At 37.7% G+C, this 24431-nt stretch overlaps 2 protein-coding genes across 4 annotated transcripts in view; both read right to left on the reverse strand.

Annotated features, from left to right (window-relative positions):
* LOC132619260 (uncharacterized) overlaps positions 1–11371 on the reverse strand; it is a 25822-nt gene extending 14451 nt beyond the window's left edge. The window contains exons 1-2 of one of the 2 annotated variants that reach the window (XM_060334199.1): positions 10959–11097; positions 10833–10860 (exon numbers count right to left, since the gene is read on the reverse strand). In XM_060334199.1, coding sequence (XP_060190182.1) covers positions 10833–10860; positions 10959–11058 — 128 coding nt within the window. In that variant the 5' untranslated portion in view covers positions 11059–11097. Of the gene's footprint in view, positions 1–10253; positions 10861–10958 lie in introns of those variants that run through there. The other variant, XM_060334198.1, reaches the window with a different exon arrangement.
* On the reverse strand, positions 11251–19303 carry LOC132619258 (CST complex subunit CTC1). 2 transcript variants are annotated; one of them, XM_060334197.1, is made up of 16 exons: positions 18209–19303; positions 17978–18096; positions 17821–17895; positions 17664–17742; positions 17471–17533; positions 17322–17399; positions 16988–17188; positions 16576–16680; positions 16201–16479; positions 15634–16119; positions 14969–15529; positions 14770–14861; positions 14105–14273; positions 13164–13284; positions 12439–12755; positions 11251–11596 (listed from the first exon to the last, which is right to left on the reverse strand). In XM_060334197.1, exons 1-16 carry the CDS (start codon positions 19292–19294, stop codon positions 11426–11428), a joined length of 4002 nt encoding a protein of 1333 aa, XP_060190180.1. In that variant the 5' UTR covers positions 19295–19303; the 3' UTR covers positions 11251–11425. The 2 variants fall into 2 exon arrangements, with proteins under 2 accessions (XP_060190180.1, XP_060190179.1); XM_060334196.1 differs by having other exon boundaries at positions 14063–14273; positions 18209–19302.
* Between the last annotated feature and the right edge of the window lie 5128 nt (positions 19304–24431).

The raw sequence follows: 24431 nt of genomic DNA on the forward strand, positions 1-24431 counted from the left end.
CGTCGATGGACCGTCGACACGTCGACGGGCCGTCGATCGCAGCTGTCAATATGACTCTGAAACTTCTGATCTGCAGAAGCAAGTCGACGGAGCAAGTCCACGGACCATCGACCCGCTCGTCGAATCGCTTCTCTGGAACTTTCCAGTTTCAGCTATAAATAGACGAGTTTTGTTCCAAATTTTCAGATTTCGATCTCTCTCTAAGTCTTGAAGGTTCTAGAAAAATTCTCTCATCACATCATCATATATCCAAGGGAAATTAAGGAGTAAACACCAAGAATTTGTAGAATCAAGTGCAAGGGTTTGTGGAAACCAAGAACCTCTTTGGTGTTGAAGTGGGGTTTTCTCCAAGTGAAGTAATTACATCCAAAGTCCATTCCTACATCATCAAAGGTAAGTTTTATGTTCAATTCATGTTATTAGAAGTATTGAGTGGTTGAAAGACTTGGATTATGGAAGGAAGAAGAATATATGGTGCAAATATGGAAATGGTGATATTCTTGAATAATGACTTGACTTGAATTATAGTTCTTGACATGTTATGAGTACAATCTTGTGGGGAATAATAAAAATGATGTTAAAGGAGTATTATATGAGAATGAATAGGGTGTTATGTCATAGTTATGGTTATGGGTGACATTGGAAGGGCAATGTAAGAATTGAATAATGTCTAACTTGAAGAATATATTAATTATGTTATTATGGATGTCCTTATTAATATTCGGGAGTTGTCTTATATTATGGAGAAAGTTGTTGAAACAAAGGAAATGTCGCCAAACCTTCATTAGCCCTTAGTTGCTTTAGCTTAAGCTTAAGTATGTATCCGATTGTCTAATCTTAGTACAAATTCTCTTGAAGGTAGAATCGCGAGCTCGAAAGGCAAGCAAGTAGGCAATAGAGTTAAAAAGATATAACGGTATGTAAAGCTAGCCCTTCTTTCAAAGGCATGACTCTTATATATTGTGATTTCTTTCCGGTAAATCCCATGACCTTCTTACATTCCAGAAGATGAAAGCTAAAGAGTATTAAAAGTTTCCTATGAGATAGAGATGAGATATGTTCCATGATAATGATATGATGCTATTATGACGCTAATGATCTTGACATGACTCCTTGATGATATTCATTGTTGATAGCCTCACCTTATAACGATAGTTCCTTCAAGGTGAGACATGACAGTCATGATGTTCCATAATGTAATCGGAGGTTACCGACCTTACATCACTCCGATAGAGTTATAGTGTTTACTTGAGGTCTTATGCATGTTTTATGATAAGTATATAATGATGAGATTACACCGTGCATATATGGCCGGGCATGACACCGCTAAGGCGGGCGACTTATGATAACACCGTGCCTATTTGGCCAGACATGACACCCCTAGTGGGCGGCTTGACATGGTTACCCCGGACGCGGGCTAATGATGTTATTGATTCAAACATCTTATGTATATATGTGTGATATGTTATAAAGGTAAAAAGTGAGCATGCATGATTCCGCCTCCAGAGGCAAGCAGCTACAGTTACCCTTTTCTTCTTATGTTTTCTCCATTCCCTTATTATGTTACCATGTATGCCTTACATACTCAGTACATTGTTCGTAGTGACGTCCTTTTCTTTTTGGACGTTGTGTTCATGCCTACAAGTAGTCAGGGAGACGGGGCGGACGCTTAGGAGCTGACTCAGCAGTTGAACAAGAGCACCCCACTACTTCGGAGGTGCAACCTATTAGTTTATTCTTTTGCGTACATATTCGGGGCATGGCGGGGTCCTGTCCCATCTTTGTGATCTCAGCATTTCAGTTAGAGGCTCGTAGATACTTATATGTGGGTTGTAGATGTCATGAGGGCTTATGCATATATACATATGTTGGGAGATTAGAAAATTTTGTTATGACAGGTTCGATGTCGAAAATGTTACATATATATATATATATCCCGGTTGAGTACGATAGGTAGCATAATGAGCGATGCTCAGTAGACAGCTTCGGGTACCCGTCATGGCCCCCTAGTTAGGTTGTGACACTAAGTTTCTTGGACTTAAGAAGATTCACACTGATGATAATGGTTCGGACATGATGACTAAAGCTTTTCCAAGAAGGAAGTTTGAAGTGCTCCACGGTCACCTGGATGGCGGTCTCCTCCACATAGTCGGGAGGGGGAGAATTGTTGGGTTTTTGGGCTTTTTCCCTCCCCATGTGGATAAATGAAATAGGATTGTTGGGTTTTTGAGCTTTTTTCCTTCCTATGTGGATAAATAAAACTTTTGGACCTAGCCCACTTTGCCCTAAAGCCCATTATATATATGACCAACTTAGGTCTTATTTCATGAACACAAGAGTGAATTCATAGCAGCCATATAGAGAGAAAAATGTGAGAGAGAAAGCTGATTTTTGCACCAGTCAAAATCAGCTGCAGCAGTCCGCTTAAAGCTGGTTTTACCGATTCGTTAACCGTTGGATCGTGCTGAAATTTGAACTGGGGTTCTCAATATCCGGTTATTGGATTTCAAGGGTAGATATTGGATTTTGTGGTCTGTAGCTCCAGTTTTCCAACACGAACAATAGCTCATTGTTGGGGGTGATTTCTCTATTTTCTTCACTAGTTTGGTGCTATCTTTTATGTATTGTTGCTCCATGTTTGAAGTTGATGTTGTAGCCATTTGGAGAACATTGTTGTAACTCTTATTGATTATTAGTAGAGTTTTGTGGGCCGGAGGTCCCGTGGTTGTTTCCTCTTCACATTGAAGGGGTTTTTCCACGTAAATTTGGTGTCTCTTGCAATTGATTTATTTTACTTGCTTTGATATGTTATTGTTGGTACAGTTGCTGCCTATATATCCGTTTGTGCTTGAAATTAGTTTGCTCCTCTTGTTCAAATAGTGTGGGAAGTTTTGACTTGGATATTTCTTCTGCTATTATCTTGTCGTACAATTTAGTATTTGCGTGTTTCTTCCCAACATTGAGTTCTAATTGTAAGACTAGAGAATACATCAACGGATAAAGCATTAACATGGGAGATTTTAAGAGAACTGTCCGATAGTCAAGAAGTCATAACTCAAACTATGGTATCACAAGTTCAAATTAGAACGACTTTCTTGTCACTGTTATTCATTTACATATCCATATTATTTGTTAACTATGCAACAAAGAGAGTATCTATGTGTAATGTGCATGAAAGTGGATCTTGGAATGTGAATTGACACTAATAATAGAAGGCCATCACATGTTAAGGTGTAATGCACTTAAGAATTAAGAATTAAATTATGACATAAATAGAAGTTTTATTGCTCAATTTATCTGAACAATTACAAGGATTATTGTAATAGAACTGTATGAACTACACTAATATCTCCTTAGCTAGTTTCAACTGGATCAATGGAGTTCCTTATTAGCTTTGCACGACCCAGGTGTCTGTCCCAATGTATACCTACTTCTCGCCTATGGACAAAAAACGTTACCTAAATTGTTCTACGAACGTGTTTGTGGAATAAAAACAAACAGGAAGGTAAAGGATACAATATTTTTACGTGGAGACCACTCGACTCACAAGGGAGATAAAAACTACGACCTACAGAACTGCAGGGTATACCCTAAACTCCACTACAACTGTGAGCCAACTGCAAATTAAGTTACAAACTCTGCAACCTAATTCCTACCTCAGCCTTGCTACCCAAACTCTGACTAGCAAGTTATCTTCAAGTAGTAAACTCCTACTTGAAGTTACAATGATTTGTATCTACTTTTCTGCTTCTATGAAATCGGATAAAGATACAACTCGATAGAACAACCTAATACAAGATATCTAGACTTGTGAACTGGAGAACATTATATAGTAAAACAGTTCCTTCAATCTGTCTTCTTGCACTAGGGACGCAACCCTGGATTCTTGAATATGCTGGATAAATATTCTCCTCACTCAATATTCTGAATTCTCTCTTTGTGGGTGCAAACTTCTTCTTGGTAAGACCTGGGTATTTATAACAATTGTAGCTCCGCAGGTCGGTAACAAAACCTTTCATTGTTGGACCATAACACGCAATAAGGTTTTGTGTTGTACTTGGATTCTTGCCTTGTTGAGTCGGCTTCTTTTCCTTGTAAAAGGCTTACTAATCTCGACAAAAAATATGGCAAAGAATCTTTCATACTTGACCGCTAAGTCTGTACAATAATTCTTCTGCAAATCCTTGTTGCTGCAGGATTTGTTTGGAATATGTTCACGAACCTGTTCATCCACCTGGTTCGTCCATCTTTGAATATCTGCATGGTTGAGCTAGAACATGTTCATATACCTATTACACCAATCTCTTCCATTCTGCCTCTGCCGTTAAACTGCTTCTAAGATATTGGCTGAAACATTTTGTCATACCTTTTTCATATATTTGTATAGTTATGTGTCTGCAACTGGTCAACTCATCTCTATCTTCTATTGAACTACTCTGGAACTGAGTCTGTGTTCATCTCCTTCTTGCTCTACCTTCTCTGCATTTGTCTCCATGATGGACCATGTATTTGGACCAGTTCCATTTTATCCGTGCTTCTTTCATCATTGCATCTCCCTTGCTCAACATCTGTCTATGTGATAGATCATGTATGTTGATAGTTCACTTTCTCTCTGGTCTGTATCCTTTGTGCAATGGAACATTTCTATAGACTTGTTCTAACCATCCTGTGCTGCTTGCCATTTCAGTTCAATCTGGAACCTCTGCTTCATCTCAACCAACTATCTAAGATATTCAATTACTTTGTGAGTTCATGTGTATCTAGACCTGGATTATTTACTATGTTTTCTTACTTGGAGCATTACTATCATTTCTTCATCAGCTTTCATCATGCCTGGTTTACTTGTTCCAAGTCTTTACTTTGTCAATCATCAAAACTTCACACATGGCCATATGCCAACATTCCCGTTAACAAGAGATAGAGAAATTATGAGAGAAATTTGGAAGAAAGAAGGAAGAATAGAGAAAGAGATCGAGAGAGAAATTTGGGGGAAGAAGAATACCGGTATAAGTCATAACTGCCTCTCTCCTAATAAAAGGATATTTATTTAGCTAAAAGTCGGTTAAGCTGAAATTAATCTCATCCGTCCATCTCGAATTAATCTCCAACGTTTGATTAGCTTCTCATTAAATACTCGCCCTCCTCTCAAGCATCCACGTGTCTCTTTAATTGATAACCCTAATTTCCAATTTAGGTGAATTCCCAATTCAATCGCGAACATAACAATCCCTAACACTTTAAACAGACCTTTTCCTCAAGGTTGATGCTCAGCAACAGATTGGGGAAATCGACTACAAATATAACTCCAATCCTTCCATGTCGACTCCTCCAAGCTCATGTTAGCCCATTGAACGAGTACCTTCGCCGATGCTGCATTATTCACTCTCACAATGCGGCACTGCAAGATTGCCAATGGTTCGACCAATATATGACCGTTGATGTCACAAGATGGCGGCTGCTGCTGAGAAACGATAGTTGGTCCAATGCGCATTTTCAACTGAGATACGTGAAAGACTAGCTGAATTTGCGATCTTGGCGACAACTACAAACGTTAGGCCACTAACCCGACCTTCTACACTATTTTATAGGGTCCATAGTACTTCACACTTAACTTTAGATTCCTGCACACTTCTACTGAGAACTGCCTGTATGGTTGGAGTTTCAAATACACTATATCTCCTACAGACAAAACCCTTTCAGATATGCATTTATCTGCATAGAATTTCATTTTCGATTGTGCTCCCTGTAGATTCTCCTTCTAATTATGAATAGTTATTGATGATGAGTAATGCATGCACCCATTTGAGTATGAATAGAATGACCCAATGAACCCATAGGAATATGGGGTGGGGAAAAATCATATAATGCTTCAAAAGGAGTGATTTTTAGTGTACTATGGTGATTGGTGTTGTACCACCATTCATCCAAATGCAACAACTTCACCCATGGCTTAGGATTAGCAAACACCATAGCACTTAAGAAAGTTTCTAGGCACCTATTGAGCCTCTCTGATTGAGGGTGGTAGGAAGTAGTCATGTTGAGTCTAATGCCTAAGGATCAAATGTTGCCAGAAATGGCTAGTGAATATAGAGTCTTTGTCACTCACAATAGACTTAGGTAACCCATGTAGTTTATATATTTCCTTCAAGAACATCCCAGCTACATCCTGACCATATTTGGTCAGTCTATCCACCACCACCAAAACTGAGTTCTTGTGAAAAGAAGAAGGTAAACATTCTACAAAATCCATTCCAATATCCTGCCAGGGTTTGTCAGGAATTGGTAAAGGCTGTAAAAGTCCAGTGGAATGGACATTTTAAGTCTTAATCCTCTGACAAACATCACATTCAGATACCCATTGAAACACACCTGTTTTTCATGTTTGGCCAATAAAACACTATCTTCAGTCTCCTGTAAATAGCTTGTTGGCCAGAGTGACCCCCAAGTGGTGAATGGTGTAAAGCTTCCCATACCTTTCTTCTCATCTCAGTACCCTGACCAATGTATAGTTTTTTCTTACACATGATAATGCCCTTGGTTGGAAGGTGTGGTAATAAATGTGGTCAACAACTGTAAAGCTCTAGAATCATGTTCATAACTCTGATACTTCTTCCATCCAAGTGGGTTCTGTAACGGTTATAGCAGCCAAAGTAGACTCATCCTCCTATCTCCTAGACAATGCTCAACCACCCTATTTTCAGTACCTTTTTTCTACAGCACCTCATAATCTAAGCCTAGCAACTTAGTCAGGCCCTTTTGTTGTTGTGTTGTTGTCCCCTTTTGTTCCAATAAGTATTTCAAACTGTGGTGGTTAGTTCTAATGACAAAATGACCCACCATGAGATAATTCCTTCACTTTTAACAGCAGATAATACTACTAAATACTTTTATTCATAGGTTGAGAGACTCTAATGCTTAGGAGCCAGTGTTTTGCTAAACAAATGTTATAGGTTGACCCTCCTGCATTAACACTCTCCTAATACCCTTAGCACAAGCATCAATTTCAACTATAAAGGTTTAGTAAAATTAGTCAGAGCTAAAACATGTGCAGTAGACATTGCTCTTTTAAGTTTCTTAAAAGCAATATCTGCCTCAACTACCCAGGTGAAGGGGTTCTTCTTCAACAAATTAGTTAAGGGTTTACTTATCCCCCCATAACTCTTTATGAACCTCCTGAGATACCCAGTAAGACCCACAAATCCCCTTAAAGTTTTGATGGATTTGGGTGTAGGCCAGGTAATCATAGCCCCAATCTTGGCAGGATCTGTAGATACCCCTTTCTTGTGATTATGTGACCCAAGTAGTCAACTCTATCCTGACCAAATGCACATTTTGATCTCTTTGTATATAGTTGTTGCCTTCTGAGAATATCCATTACCATTCTCAAATGATTATCATGTTCCTGTAATGTTGTACTATAGACCAAAATGTCATCAAAGAACACTAAGACAAAGTGCCTAAGGTGATCCTTGAAAACAAAGTTCATTAAGCTTTGGAAAGTAGCTGGTGCATTTGTAAGACCAAATAGCATCACCTTGACCTCATAGTGCCCCAAATGAGTTCTAAAAGTTGTTTGATGAATGTTAGGCTCATTCATTCTGATTTGGTGATAACCAACCCTAAGGTAAATTTTTGAAGAAATAGTTGCCTCATGTAATTCATCAAGTAGACCATCCACTAATGGAATAGGAAACTTATCCTTCACAGTCATCTTATTAAGTTCTCTGTAATCTAAACAACCTCTAAGTTCCATCCTTCTTTTTGATGAACAACACATGAAATGAAAATGGAGAATGATGGGGTTGTACTATTCCATAGGCCATCATGTCTTTGATTTGTTTTTCTATCTCAATTCTTTGGAAAAATTATATCTATAAGGTCAGACACTTATAGGAATTGCATCAGGTTTCAATGGAATAAATTAGTCATGTTGTCTCCTGGGAGGCAATGTGGTGGGCTTAAGGAAAACATCTGCATACTCCTCCAATATGCTGTTGATAGCCAACGGTGAACTTCCCTTCTCCTTAACCTCTGAAGTTGTCATTGTTAATAAGTAAGCCCAAATAACTTTTCCTTTCCTAAAAAGTTGTTTAATAATTGTGGCTGACATAGACTATAATGATGTTGCACGATAGATCCCTTTAAGCCTCACTCTCTTCCCTTTGTGAGTGACTTGGTCTTCATAAGCTATAAATCAATAGTAGTACTGGATTGTGTTTTCTGATCTAGTCTCCTCCTAGGATCAGGTCAATAGCCCCAAGCCTAATAAGTCTCATAGAGTCCTCAAATTCAATATTTTGAATGCTCCATTTGAACCTAGGGCAAAAATGGTAACTCATGACTAAGTTCCCATTTGCCATTGTAACCCTCATGGTATTTGCTTCTCTAATGACACATCATTTTTCCTTTGCTGTCTCCAAATCCAGGACACTATGTGTATTGCTAGAGTCTAGCGATACAAACATCTCCTTCTTCTTACACTCACCCTTCAGCCTGAGTGTTAGGAACCTCAATTCCTCATAGAGCATGTAAATTGATAGCTTCATCTATCACCTCACCTTCATTGAATGGTACTATCTCACCTATTTCCTCTTCTATCATGGGCTCCTTATGTATATCCTCATGTTCTGCTTCAGCAGAAATGGCATTGAGTTGTTTGTTTTTGCAGTGGTGACCATAGGTGCATTTATCTCCACATTTGTAGCATAAGCCTTGCATCCTCCTAGTTTCTCTCAAGCTATTACACCATTCCCTATGTTGTTCGGTCCCTCCTTATACCCACATATAGCCTTTCTATTGCTAATTGAGTTTGGTTGGGTTCCATATGTAGTGTTACTCCTACCACAAGTTACCCTACTCTTCTTATTAGTATTTTTTTTCCCAGCACCTTCTCCTGGTGTCTTGCCTTATCCACAGCCTGAGTCGAAGTAAGGGGCCAAGCATCTTAATGGTATACATAATGTCATCTTTTAGACCTTCAATGAAGAACCCTAAGAAAAGCTCCTCTGGAATAGTTGGACTCTTCACCAATACCCAAGCCTTAAGATCTTCAAACCTCTCAAGATACGCATTCACTGACCCTTTCTACTCTACCCTTTTGAACTCCCCTATTAGGTTCAATCTGTTAATGGAATCAGCATACCTCTTAAAAATCTCCTCCACAAATTCCACCCATTTGACTGTACCCTTACTCAGATGATAGGAAAAGTACCTTGACTCTGCTCTACCATTTAGGTGAAGAATAGCCATCTCCAACTTCTCCTCTGAGTCTTCAATGTTATTATATAGAAAATATTTGTTGCACTTCCTTATCCATGCTTGAGGATCATCATCCTCAAAGTAAGGAAATTCAATTTTATGACGAAATTTGTTCACTTGTTGTCTAACTGCAGGTACAGCATTCAAGTCCATAGCTCTATGTCGGTTACCAGATCCATTCGCCTGCGATAACCCCCCTGGTGGAGTTCCAAGGATTCCATCCCTCGCTGGCATCATCCTTTCTATCAACATATCAAAAAAAATTCGCAGTTCCTCAAATTTTACATCTGTTACTTCTTCTTTGTGTCCAGTTTCAGCAATGTGGTTTTGTAATTGCAAATCCAATTCTTTTAGGTTTTCCTTCATATATTTGGATCTAGTTTCACTAATCGTCATTTTTAGTAGGCTAGAATTAGGCTCTGATACCAATTGTAATGTACTTAGGAATTGAGAATGAAAATAGGGTAGAAATAGAAGTTTTATTACTCAATTGATCCGAACAATTACAAGGATTATTATGATAGAGCTGCATGAACTACACTAATATCTCCATAGTTAGCTTCGATTAGATCAATGGTTCCTGTTAACAAACGAAATTATCTCCACTGTTTGATTAGCTTCTCATTAAACACTCATCCTCCTCTCAAGCGTCCACGTGTCTCTTTAATTGATAACCCTGATTCCCAATTAAGGTGAATTCCAATTCAATCGGGGACATAACAAAAGGAGATAGATTGAGATCATGGCGAATATAAGATTTATAGATAGTAAGTTCAAAATAAGTCTAATCTCTCTCTGTATATATAGCATAATTTTTTGTTTATGTGCTTATGGATCGAGCGAAAGTAATAAATTCACTTGAACCTATTGAACTCGCCCTAAAACTGCCTTTGATTTAAATATACTGACTACTGTTAAATCCGCTTGACTTCTTCATGTTTTTACTTCTTTTGTATTTGTTTTTTAGAAAAACTTGGGGTAGGACAAGGGGAGTATAAGGTGGGGAATCGAACTCTCACCAACAAGGTGAAAGTTCGGGTAGCCAACCAACCGAGTTACTAAGATTCTCCTATTTGTTTATATTTCAAACCCCCCTTTCACTGAAAATTTCGGGTCCCAACTCTCATATACAGTGGATTCTGTACAATAGAACTTGAATGACACATTGACTTCTATCTATTGCTATAAAGACTGAATTTTCTTGCTACTGTAGGAACATGAATTCTTACCAAGTGTGTAGGTGGAAACTTTCTCGTATGTAAAATTTGTTAAAGAATTGTGCTTTAATTCTTTTGAGACACTGTAACGCCTTTTAATGGTAGGAAAACGTCAAACAAGTCAAGTGTTTTCTCCCCGTATTTTAAATTACATTTCATAATCATTGGATTACTCTAGCTAACACTCAATTAAATTTTTGAGTTCGAACGGATATCAAGGTTAATTTTCCAAGAACAATCGAAACTATTATTAGTAACTCAAAAGAAACGTTTTTCATGTTCAGATGAAGTATGAAAGCTTTGTAACATACTGACCTCTTCCGCAAATAAAGTATGAAAGCTTTGTAACATACTGACCTCTTCCGCAAAATGCTTGTTCCTTGGCCTAATTTTAAGTGACAAATGGCTGTTAAAAATTGCTTCTCTGAAAATAAAAATAAAAGCTTGTCAAAGGTAGTTAAAATTAAAATAAAGAAGCGGAACCTTGCGCAGACATTCCTGCCATCTTGATTAATGAATTCGAACATCCGGTTGATGGCAATGAATGGGTGAAGCAAGGAGGGCAAATATTTGATGATTCCATCAGCTATGATTGAGAACAAAAATTGTGGTTGTATCCTAAAAATTGTGGCTATGTATCCTACATCTGAACCCGTGAACACACAGGTATAAAGAACACCAAGACTACGAGTACTTCGCCACTTGAATATGATTACAAGATGAAGACGTGAACAAATAGGAGACTGCAAATATAACACAATGTCCAGCCGGAAGATTGACAAAATCTTCACTTTTGGAAGCAAAAGATCAATATGGTTGAAGCTGAGTTTGTACATAACTGTTGCGAAATGGCATGAAGATATAGTTAAGAAGAGAATCCATGTACAAATGTACATTACAATTTACATCACTGAAAGGTCTGCGGGCACTCTCTTTGGAGTTTCACTAATTCAGCTTTCAACAAGTCCTTGAAGGATCTTTTTAGCCCGAGCGAGACTGTCCATGTGACGAACCTCCGAAATCCATACATTTTGCATGGGAAGCATCAGCATATCCAGCGTAGTCAAATGTGTCTCCAGCTGCCTGATAGCGTCTGAACTCATCAGACTCCCAACAACAGTCTGCCAGAAACGAATACAAAGCACATCTTAAATTTACTCTTCAAAATGGGAAAAAAAAAAAGCAGATGGGGTACATAATGTAGCTGCCGAGATTATAAGAATTGGCTGACGGGATGAAAACAGCATAAGAAAATAGATTCAAGTCAAGTCAAGACCACCAGCTTAACCTATAATCTGCTAATCCCTATGCTTATTCAACCAATATACTGGTTAATCTACTATGTGATGTCCCATTAATTCTTTATTCAACCGATATATTGGGAACACTGTCAAGGTGTGGGCTAGCTGGCCCGGCCACCACCATCAGAAAAGACTACAACAGCAAATAGTTCTATATTTATAGAATAACTATACTCGCTTGTAGTATATCTCTACAATTCTTCAATTTAAACTACAATCAGCTAACATTTCTCCATAGGTACAATATGCATGTGCAACAACAACAACAACATACCCAGTATAATCCCACTAGGTGGGGTCTGGGGAGGGTAGAGTGTACGCAGACCTTACCCCTACCTTAAAAAATTGAGAGGCTGTTTCCGATAGACCCTTGGCTCAAGGAAAGATGAGAAGGCAGCATTAATAAAAGGCAACAGTAATAAAAGGCAGTAACAACCAGATAATAAGATACACAAAATGATATAAACAAGCACGTAGCTCTAGAGAAACAATACGCATGTGCATACATGTATATTTATAATACACACATTATGCACGCATGCATACATATATACATACATATCATAGGTACACAAGTATCTATAGGTATATATGCACTACTTAAATTGTTCCATACTATAAGATGAGAAAGTATGATACATCTGACAGCTACTGAAACTTACCAAAAGGGTGCTGCAGCAAGCTTTGAGGATCAGGGACTGAAAGAAATCTCGATCTGAACTACTTATAATCTTCTCAGGCTTGGCAGAAAACACAAGGTCTTGCCATGATGACTCAAAGGTGGACGCCTGGTTTCTCACTGTGACCCTGCCATGCCGCTTCATAATTCTCCTTAAACGGGAAATAGCTAAACTGTTACATGCTTGCTTTTTCCTTGACCTCTTGCGAGTTTTACCTGAAACTTCTTTATCATGTAACCCCAGAAAAACTGCTGCGCTCTCCCAACTAGTCCAGCAACAGCATGATGATGACCCATCATCTGCGCAAGCATAGAGAATAATCATGGAACACTAGCATTGTTTGAAAACTGATCAGGGAACTTTCCAGAGACTAGGACAAGATCTAACTAACTGTTGCAAATGAGCATTTTCCAGTAGCAAAGAAACCTCATTTACTATGGGGAAACAATATAAATCTCTGCATACAACAACTATGCCTCAGTACCAAACAAGTTGAGGAAATCTCTGCATAGAAATCCTAGATATAAACACCTGGTAGTCTTCATAAAAAATATTTAAAAAGAACTTAGTTGTTATATAAATATTTAGATAAATTCCACATGACTGAAAAATTTAAGGAAGAAATAGAAAATGGCAGCACAAAATCAAGTAGAGCTCTTTAATATAACAGATCAAAAGCTCTGAAACATTTAAATACAGAAACATACCAAGGATAAAACCAGCAAGTGGAATGTCAACCCCAAATGAATTAGGTCTAGACTCGGTTCTTGACTGACGGTATTTGTCTTTTGTGTTGTACTCCAGGACCAGGACATAAATAGCCACAACCTGACATGATATGAGCAGAAAAAGAAGGATGTCCTATGAGAAGAGAAGTCCAACTAGCACCTACAAAATGTTAAGCAAAAATATTATAGATCTCCCTAAATTTTGAGAATTGCCCGTGACCTCGTGTATACCGTTTCAACTAACTTCACCTTAGATGGGCACTTCTGCCATCCCTATAGAAAGGACATTAAAAACATTTCACTTTGGTCGAAAACCTAGGGCCCATGATCAAATACATTTCTTGAAAAGCAAGCAGTCGGTCAAATACTTTCAATTACATAACATGAATACTAAAGTTAGTAAAGAAGATAACAGCTTCTTTTATCTCTATCAGCATTTAAAATTCAACCCAAAGAGACTATTTAACCCAAGAAAATACAAAGACTGGTGGCCATGGGAAAAAATGAACAAAATAAGGAATAAAGAAGATGAAGCACATGTGGAAGCTTTGAATATGCAATATTAGATGCATCTTGTTAATTACCCTTTTCTTGTTTTCTCTGATCACTTGGGGTGTGTTCGGTATGAAGCAAAATGTTTTCTTGAAAACGTATTCCATGAAAATAAGTGGATTTCTTACTTATTTTCTTGTGTTCGGTTCGTACGCAAAAAATATTACCCTAAGAGCATTTGTATATAATCTAGACAAATACAATGGGAGGTGGTTGTTAGGGAGTGAAAAAGCTGTTACGGAGGTTACATGTTTTCTTTTCTCAACAAGATCAGAGACGCCATAGTTTCTAACCCTAACTAATATCTGCATAAAAAATGTGGTTACCCTGCAATGGAATTCCACTGGTTGAGTCTCTAAACAGCTTACTGTATCAGAAATTAGAGATGCAGTTATAGCACAGAATGGAGAACCACCATCCAAATCCAAAGCAGCAGATTTGTAAGTGTGTGCATCATCATCCCTATCATCATTTATCAGACTTGATGGGTTGATAACGATGAAGGATGCAGGTATCAACATAAAGTTCTCCTGCGCACTGGAAAAACAATTGCAGGGTCAATAGCATAAACGCTAATCCAGTTTAAAAGAGAATATTCATATTATTAATAAACCACTAGTGCCATGGACCCAGGCATGCATTATCAAAAAGCAAGCAATATTTGTCATCACAGCCATAAAAGGACTAGTGATAGTCTGCCATTTTTACTGAATATCTGTCTAACATAAAGAAATTTGTTCATGGAAACATATTAGTTGAGATATGTAGAAGCTTACAGGTCAGAAATATTAAAGTGTTCATGAATCTTTTATAGATCTTAATCTTCCTTTCATGTGTCAAATGTGCACTCACATGACAAAGCTAACTTAGTGAAATAAGCAACGATGGCACCTAGTAATTGCAAGAGAAAACTATTACTATAATCTACAAAATACTTACAATTTTCACCTAAAATGTCTTCCCACATGTTACAGGGGTAGAAGTGCAAGAGGTGAAGGTTGGCAGAAACATTGAGCTGAAAGAGTTGCTATACCTGAGGGTAAGAACTCTGTGAAATGATGCAGTGACACCTCGTCCAAATCCAGCAGGGTAAGCAAGTTTATTTGCAGCGCCAAAAATCTTGACCTACCCAATCATGAAACAGTCTTAAGGTAACATAAATGTTTTCTAACAAGAAAGAGGCAAAAGCGTCATCTAATAAGTTCAGCATATGAAAAGCAAAAAGAAGATACCATCTTTTTGTCCATTAGAACGTGGACACACATACAGGTAGTTCCTTCTAAGAATAATGACGGACAAACTCCATTGATACTCTCGCACCTTAAATGTGCTGCATATGATTTTCCATCTAAACAATGAACAGCCTTGATCTGCCCACGAATAGATGTTAGGTTTCCCTCGGGCAAATTATGATCAGAGGGATAGATGTTGGTCATTTCTCCAAATGGAACTAGAGGCTCGACACAAAATTCCTCCAAGTTAGCATCAAATAAGTTTGTGACATCAGATGGCATATATAAGTTGACATCTGAAGAGATATTATTGCTTCTATCACTGGGCACAAAATTTGGAACTTGAAACCGATGATAGCCTTCTGGAAGAACACTATTGTGACTTAAAAAAGAGCCAGACTGTTGAGAAACATCTAACTTTTGGAGAACATTGACAGATGAAAAAGAAGCGCTCCAAATGTTTGTTCCGGAATTCACAACTATTTTATCACCTATTGCATCAGTACATAACATGTCTTCTTTCTGATGTTTTATAAGGTAATGACCAAAAATTTTTAACACCTGCAACGTTAATGAACAAAGGTTGTGTGTAAGTTGTTAATCCAAATTTTATATAACAAATTAATATGCCAGACATCAGAACAAATAGGGATGAAACGACATACCTCATAAACAGAAAAAGCTTCTGATTTGAATTCTAGCAATGCCCTTCTCACTTGTGGTTTGGAACAAGACCCCACATTTGCTTTGGTGCCTGTGTGGTGCAACATACCAAGGGACGGATAATCAACACAATTTCCCGTCACAAGACACGGAACTTCCTCTGGGACGCATGAGTTATGATGCTTGTCCACCACAAAAGAGCACGTGTAAGCAGGGTGACTGGAGCTGCAACTCGGTTCATTTCCAGTATCATTGAGTGCACACGTCAAAGCCTGATTAGACAGTTGGTCAGGTTTATGCCTTTTACATGCAATAAGCTTTCCATTTTCCGTTCTGTTAAAAAAATTCATTGGTTCCTTCAATTGGTCTATGAAAGGCTTATCAATATGGATATCTCTGGTTTTGTCAGCAACAAGTAAATCCCAAGGCAGAATTAAGGCCTCAGCAAATGCGCTTGATGTTCTTGAAGCATGTTGACTTCCTTGAAACTGATGAAAACATATCCAGAGATTGATTATTTTTGTTATCACAACCTTGTAAGACGGCACTATTTTTTGCAAGACACATACCTTTTGCAGAATAGGGAATTTGTGCATCAACTGAAGTAGATGATACTTTCCTTGTCCAACCTTCCGAAAGTCAACTTGTGAATTTACGCAGGTAGTAAAATGAGGATTTACAGGTGTTAGGTCCCTCATATTGTAGTAAAGATGGAGTGGCATGTTCATCTCTCTCACAAATGGGGCATTCTCAAAAATACTTCTGCACGCAAAAGGTTCATTTTGGAGTAAATCAACATGATCCAGCTTCATGGGTATGTCTTCCATAATTGCCAAAAAATTTCTGACCTGAAAAAGAAAATATTTCGTGGATGAAACAATTTTCACCACGTAACCTTTATAGTGCTGTACACCAAATGAAAGAAGATTGATGTTGTATCGTACCTCGTATATGTTATTGATTTTCCAACTTGATGGAAGATCTGGTGTGATAACATCAATGCTTCCAGTTGCATCAACAAGTAACATCCTTCCAGAGGATGGTGAGACCTGGCTGAACAAAAAATTATGTCGATAAGTCTATTAAAGTCGGAAAAAAGATGCTTCAGATATCAAATGCACGCAAATTTAAGATATTAGGAAATGATGCTATTAAATAAGTATCCCATTTATACAGATCAATCCTATAAAACTACTCTTCTTTCACTATGGTCATAAATCAAAGAGGCCACCAATAGGCAATAGTTAGGAAATGCTACCTGACATCATCATAACGCCATAATAGGTTAGGCCCCTAAGTTCTGGCAACTATATCTTTGAAAAAATAAAAAAGGAAGTTCAAATAACACGTTCAAACCTTTAAGATTCCAAGCAAAGAAACACCTAAGTCTTCACTGTGAATGACTTTCTTTATAGACAGCACAACAGGTCTCCCACCACAAGATACGGAGTTATGCTCCTTTTGGGTACCCATGATATCAAAATCTGTGTCCTGATGGCAAATCATTTTCTTCCACATGGCCTCACACGAATTAATTAAATTAGCGATAGGTGCCACCTGAAATTGATTGCACAATGACTATTAGATTTTATGTAGCTAAATGAGTTTTTAAATTTCTGGAAAGCAAAGCAGTGTCACCAACCCCCAACACCCAGAAAGAAAGAACATCTCATAAAACCTGCAAACTTACCAACTTCAAAGGAGCAGAACTTCTTTCCCCGCCACAAGCACATGTATCATGCTTGACAAATTCCATGAACATTCCATGCTGCCAAACCCCAAAAGTGAGTAAAATAACTAAGACTCAATTTATATGCTCACCAATGATAACAAACTTACCCGAATTTGGAAGACTGAAGGGGGTAAATATGAAGTTGCATATATCTGAGCCAATCCTTCCCTCTGGCAACACCTTGCAATTGTGCACATCAGCTAAGAACAGTTTTCTATGACACTGGGCACAAAGAAAAGATATCATGGTAAAACAGAGACCAAGCTCTAATGTATCTTACTAGTAAGGCAGGCAACTTACATTTGTTGATCCCAAGATCTCTTTCTCAGATAAGATCCCAGAGAACTTTCTCCTGAAACAGACTATGACAAGTAATACCCTGAAGCAAATGAAAAGACCATCATATCCATGATAATATTAACACAAGCACAAAATCAATTTGATCTTGCTTTACTACCATAGCCTGGCAACAAACACCAAGGAGTCAATGAACTTGGCAAGAAGGCTTTCACAGCAGGTCACTGTATAACACCTGTGAGCCCAACAAAGATTTAACACGTGAATAAAACTAATACGCAGTTTGTACGATGGAGAGAGAGTTTAGCAGACTTAACCCTGCTTCCAGTGAGGAGAAACATTCCACAGAAATGCTAGTTTTAACACAAGAGCCTAGTATAAGTGTCTTTGTCCATGAATAACTTGGATTTACAACATGAACGTTTTTCACCGACACCTGAAGAAAAAACACACAATTTTCATACTTGTCACCAAAATCTCTAATTTTCTTATCAAAGTAAAATTACATTTTAACAACATGGTTTATTCTAAAAGCTATTGTAACATACCATTGCTCCAACTCTGACACTATGTGGAACAGAAAGCTGTTGATCTGTTAACAATAGCAACAGTTCATTATCCAACTCAACAATCATACCCCTCATGTAAATTCCTGTCACAGTTCCCGTATAACTAACAACTTCTCCTTGCCTTCTCGCATCAGTTTCCATACATTGCAAGGGCAACTTAGGAATATGCATCAAAGAGTTATCCACAACTACATACATCAAGTGAGAAACTTTTTTCCCCACAAATACAAGTCTCTTCTTCAATCCCGATAACGAAACAACTCTCCTAATCAGTCTTGAAAACACGGGATGCCAAGAAGAAGCAGACCCACAAAAGTAAACAATCTCAGGTTTATTATAACAACAATGACTACCCATTTCATCATTCAATCTTGTAAAATCTTTAGAATTACACAAATTACACCCACAACTTAAAATATTTACGAGGAAACCCCGAAGATTTTCGGTATCAGCTTTGGTCCCAGCTTTACATGGAACAACAGAAACAGTGCTAATAGATTCTACTACACCACACACAAAATACCGAGCTTTTAATTTTATACTGGCATCATATTGATCAATACAACATCCAGAAAGTATAGAAAAAGTATCCGAGATTGAAGAACAAGAATCAAGAAAACCCGACCTAATAATTTCTAAAAACCCACCATTATTGCATTTCAAGGGTATGAAATTCCAACCCAAAATTTGAATTTTTTTGTTGATCATAGAGGGGTTAAAATCAAGAACGTCACAACAAAGAGTGGCAGAGCCATCAGAGAATTGAAAACAATTGCAGTTGTTATCTCCATGAGGTAGAGAAAGGGTACCAGTAATAAGAGTTGGTTGGTTAAGGGATTTGAGGATTTTGGGAGAAGAAAGTGTGGGAGTGGGGGTGGGTGAAAATTGGGGTGATGGGATTTTAGGGGGAGTGGAAATGAGTGAAGATGTGCCAGTGAGAGGACGAGATTGTCGGAGCAAATGGGCAATTGTTAGGGATTTGAGGGTTCCTTCCCCCATTGATTGATTGATGATACAGAACAGGAAAGGAAGAGACAGTAGGGCTGAGTGGCGAGAAAAGGCCATAAATAGTCCGTCAGCTCTAAAATGATACCTCAAGTATACACTTAATAAATTTAATTTTGTCTATTTTTTTATACAAATAGCGTATAAAGTCATAAATCTTTGTGAAATTAATCGTTAAATCATTCCTCAGACTTATATTTCTCTCTCTCTCTCTGCTTCTTTTTCCTCAAGTTCCTCTTATTTAAAAAAAAAAAAAAAAACATTCTGGCACTAGTGTCGCTCTCTAGTCTTTAAATTCGAAAAGACAAACTCAAGCACAAAATTTCTGTAATCATTCTTCTCAAACACTACTAAAAAAACTGGTAAAAACCAATAGAAAAAACCGACGGATTCCGTCAGTTTTTTCAATAATTTTTTTAATTTTTTTTTTTAAGAAAACCGACGGACTGTGTCGATTATTTTTTGCACAAAAATGCGCGAAAAAATATAATTATTTTCTAAAATAAACCAATGGAGTCCGTTGATTTTTTATTTTTTATTTTTTTATAAAAAAAACTGACGGAGACGGACTCCGTCAGTTTTTAGAGCGAAAAACAGCAAAAATTAAATCAATGTAAGTATATGAACAAAAAATATCAGTGTTCTAGTGGTAAAGCCCTTTAATGCCAAGGAACATACCCGGGTTCGATTCCAAGTTCCTACATTTCATTCTTTAATTTTCAAAAAAAAAAAAAAAAAACCGACGTGAGACCGTCGTTTTTTTTTTTTTTTTTTTTTTTTTTTAACAAAACCGATGGACTAGGTCGGTTTTAACCGATGCAGTCTGTCGGTTACGAAACGCGAGAGAGAACTTGAGGAAAAAAGTTGAGGTTAAAGAATGAACTTGAGGAAAAAAAGCAGGGAGAGAGAAATATAGGTCTAAGTAATGGTTTAACGATTAATCTCACGAAGGTTTATGAGTTTGTACGCTGTTTGTATAAAAAAATAGACGGAGACCAAATTTGATAAGTTTTTGAATAGTTAAAGGACTAAAATCGGTAAGTGTATAGTTAAGGGACCATTTTAGACCTACTCCCTTAGATAAGGGACTATTTATGGCATTTTCTCGCTGAGTGGCGTACATAAGAAAACAGACACTGGGGTATTAGGGTGGGATACTTGGGGTTTGCCGCAGCTGCGCGGGAATTAGTGGAGGACTAGTTTACACTTGCATATTTTATTTTATTTTTAAAAAAAAAAAGCGTGGTGGGGGGCGTTTGCCAGAAATGGCCCCTACACGGCATAAATTTGGATATAGTCGAGCTCCAATATGAATATCTGACACTGAGTAGGAAACAAAAAAAAATAACGAAAAAGGGTTAAAAATACCTTCACGTATGAAAAATAATTCATAAACATTTTTCATCCACTTATTGAAATACCCCCAAGCTTTTTATTATGTCTAAAGGGAACGGGTTGGGTTATTTGATTTTAAAATTGAGTGGATTTACTTTTAAATTAAATAATATACATGGTCAATCATAATAAGTCACGTGACTTTTTTAAATTGAAAAAAGTCATCGGGTTTAGGGTGTTAGTTTGAGGGGTATTCTTAAGTCAAAGAAGAGAAGTTGGGGATACTTTTATACCAATAGGTGGATGGGGATATTTGTGAGCCATTTTTCATACGTTAGGGTTATTTTTGGCCCTTTTCAGAAAACAATGACAACAATATTTTTATACATATATTATACAATATAATATAGTACTTAGGGTATATTTGATGTTTGGTTGGTCAAAGTGTTTTGCAAAATACTTTCTCTAGGAAAACAATTAGAAAATGACTTTCGTAATGGAAATAGGAAAAACAAGTTTCATAGTGACATTCCAAGTTCATTATTTCCTCTTCACCCAGCCAACGCTCCTTACCCTTGGCCATCCTACTTCTGTCACTCCCTACTCCATCTCACCCCATGGTGTTTTGCTAAATTACATATAAATGCTTTTGGGATAATATTTTTTTCTTACTTTCCAAACATTAGAAAAAACTTCTAAAAAACATTTCCCATGAAAAATAATTTTCTTCATACCAAACACATATTGTAGACAATAATTAACCTTGTATAAAAGTACATAATAGTGTACAAGAGGTGTTTATACACACTTTTACACTGTTATACAAACTTATATAAAACTAGTTTGGTCTCTATTCAACCACAAAAGTTTATCTAACATGGGTCAAATCTTCATAGAATAACTTCAAATATTAACAACAACAATAACAACATACCGAGTGTAATCCCATGAGTGGGGTCTAGGAAGGGTAGAGTGTATGCATACCTTAACCCTACCTTGGGAGGTAAAGGTTGTTTCCTATAAACCCTCGGTTCAAAGAAAAGTAGACAAAAGCAATCCAGACAAAGAAATAACAAAAGTAAAGAAACAACAGATAATAACAAAAATCAGTCTGAACAAAGTAATAATAGAACAACTGTCACCAAATCCTACGATAATCGAAGGACATGAAACGCCAGATAATAACCGAATTCAAAGGACTAGAAACTACAAATGTAATACTATGACTACCAGAATGGAAAGATAAGCATGAAAACGCTCAACTACCTACTAGCATTTTACCCTAATCCATGTCGTCCATAATTTCCTATCTATAGTCATATCCCAGGTGAGTTGGAACTGAGTCATGTCCTATCTAATCACCTCCCCCCAATACTTCTTCGGCTTACCTCTACCTCTTCTAAAACCATCCATAGCCAATCTCTCACACCTCCGCATTGGGGCATCCGTGCATCTCCTCTTCACATGGCCGAACCATCTCAGCCTCGCTTCCCTCATCTTGTCCTCTACCGAGGCCACCTCACCTTGTCCTGAATATCTTTATTCCTAATCTTATCTCTCTTCGTATGCCCACACATCCATCATAACATCCTCATCTCTGCCACCTTCATCTTCTGAACGTGGAGAGTTCTTGATTGGCCAACACTCCGCCCCATTCAACATAGTTGGTCTAACTATAATATGATCCTAATTAGGATACTACAAAAACAATAATCAAACACATGGAAATTAAAGTATAGAAGAAATCGATAGATGAGGTAGAAGAATTAAGAGATGAGATAGAAGTAAGAAAGTATTTAATCAACTAATTGTTGTGATTATTCAACATTGGATTGGTTACTAATAGCTATCAATCAACAAACAAAAATATGAGTCAATCCAAAGGGGAAGAGAACTTTAACTCATACATGGAAATTTAATCCAAGATTATCTAAGAGAGGTTCTAAGTTAAGAGATGAGAGAATTCACCCACTAATGACTAAGCATTAACCTAAACTCCATACGGGAGAAACTATGCTCATAAGAGTTTCATCAATCTCAAAAACTAACTAATGAAATAGGCTAAGGCAAGCTTATACAGTTTTTCCTTTACAAGCATAGCCACAAGTATTCAAAATCTAGCCACACTAGGCGTTTGCAACAACTAAGCCCAAAAGTGGTATTAGTGAAATATGGATGTGATCTGATCTGAATGTGGGCATATGCGACATCGCACAAGGCTTCTTGTAGCCGCAACACAAAACAGTGAGGCCGCTAAATTGTGTTGAGATGCGAGCAATATGTGGTGTCGCATGTAGTAGTATGTGGTCGCAAACTCAGGTCGCATGAGTGTCTTCTTCATTCTTCCCTTTGTCTCACTCCATGCTATCTTCCATAGCTTGAAGGCCCTCCAATGGTTGACTTCAAGTGCCTTTATAACTTCATTCTCCGTGAGCTTGGCTTGTGAAGCTTGAAAGTCCTTGACTTGACTTCTAGTACGAGGCCTTAAAGAAGGTTGAGCAATTGAGCCATTCGATATCGTATCATCTTCCCCTTCTTGAAAAGGATTCGTCATTAAATTTGTACCTTGCAAGATACAGGTAACTATCATACTAAATGGCTCACTATTTAGCAAGCATTCTCCATCCAAGTCTGAAATGACATCAAGTAATAACACTAAGAAGGAATCCCATGAATGAATGGAAGTGTTACTACCATCCTCATCATACAAAGATGTTACCTCTATGGCTTTAGAAAGCCCATGAATAAGCATGAGCCACATATATACATACCGTCCTTGAATGAAGCATATGTTGTTACCTCATACCAAATTGTGATCCACTGAGGTCTCCTTGCATGGGCCTTCTCTTCAAGACTCCTCCTTTGATGAAACTTCACAAACACGTCAATCAAATAATCACAAACACGTCAATCAAATAATCAAGTTCATCACAAGAGAGAGTTTTGCCTTTAAGATCATCGATCCTATGCCAAGCTTCAAGTAGCATCTCCTCACCTTTTAGGTTAGAAGATCTAGCATAGTTATAATGACCCGTTTGGTCGTTTAGGCCATTTTACCCTTTTACCCCTGTTGTCCCTTCTCCTAGCCTTGTTAGAGTGCACTTGACTCGTGGGGATAGGTAGCGCGATTCTCGAGGTGATCTGTCACGACCCAACCAGAGGGCCATGACGGGCACCCGGAGCTAACCCACCGAACACCTCTGAACATACATCTTATAATCATTTCTAGGTGGACCACAAAAACAACTCATGGGTATCATAATCTGTAAGGGCATATATCACAAGATAATGACACATCTCTATATAATCATCATCAATAACTATGCCCATAAACATAAACCGACAAGGCTGCCAAAATATAATACAATAATATGAACTGATAACGATATGGGACTTCTAACTATACACATCTGTCTACGAGCCTCTATATAGAATACAAGAATCCATGAAGACGGGTAGGACTCCGTCATGCCCAAGTATACATATACATAAGAGTAGTACCAATAAACAACATCTCTGAAGCAACTAGAGCGCTTTTTGAAACTCCGCTGATGAAGCTCCTAAGGGTCTGGTCCGTCTACCTGCGGGCATGAACGCAGCGTCCACAAGAAAGGACGTCAGTACGAATAATGTACTGAGTATGTAAGCCATGAATAACAACATAACAAGAGATACATAACATAACATGAGATAAGGACAACCTGTACATCTGATTGCCTCGTAAGGCGGATATCATGCATGCTTAGCTTTATAAAGAAAATATTTTTTATATAATATTTTTCATACATATATAACATAATCATTAGCCCGCGTCCGGGGTAACCATCTCAGGCCGCCCACTAGTGGTGCTGCCCGGCCATAT

This window comes from Lycium barbarum, chromosome 11 (genome assembly GCF_019175385.1).
Source record: "Lycium barbarum isolate Lr01 chromosome 11, ASM1917538v2, whole genome shotgun sequence".
Taxonomy (NCBI): Eukaryota; Viridiplantae; Streptophyta; class Magnoliopsida; order Solanales; family Solanaceae; genus Lycium; species Lycium barbarum.

What these genes read in the sequence shown, in the direction of transcription:
- LOC132619258 (XM_060334196.1), bottom strand. Translation starts at nt 19,294, where the DNA reads ATGGCCTTTTCTCGCCACTCAGCCCTACTGTCTCTTCCTTTCCTGTTC. An exon ending in GTGTCAGAGTTGGAGCAATG is followed by an intron (nt 18,097 to 18,208) that starts GTATGTTACAAT and finishes TTTTTTCTTCAG; the next exon opens with GTGTCGGTGAAAAACGTTCA. An exon ending in CTTGCTGCAGCACCCTTTTG is followed by an intron (nt 11,597 to 12,438) that starts GTAAGTTTCAGT and finishes CGTTTCTGGCAG; the next exon opens with ACTGTTGTTGGGAGTCTGAT.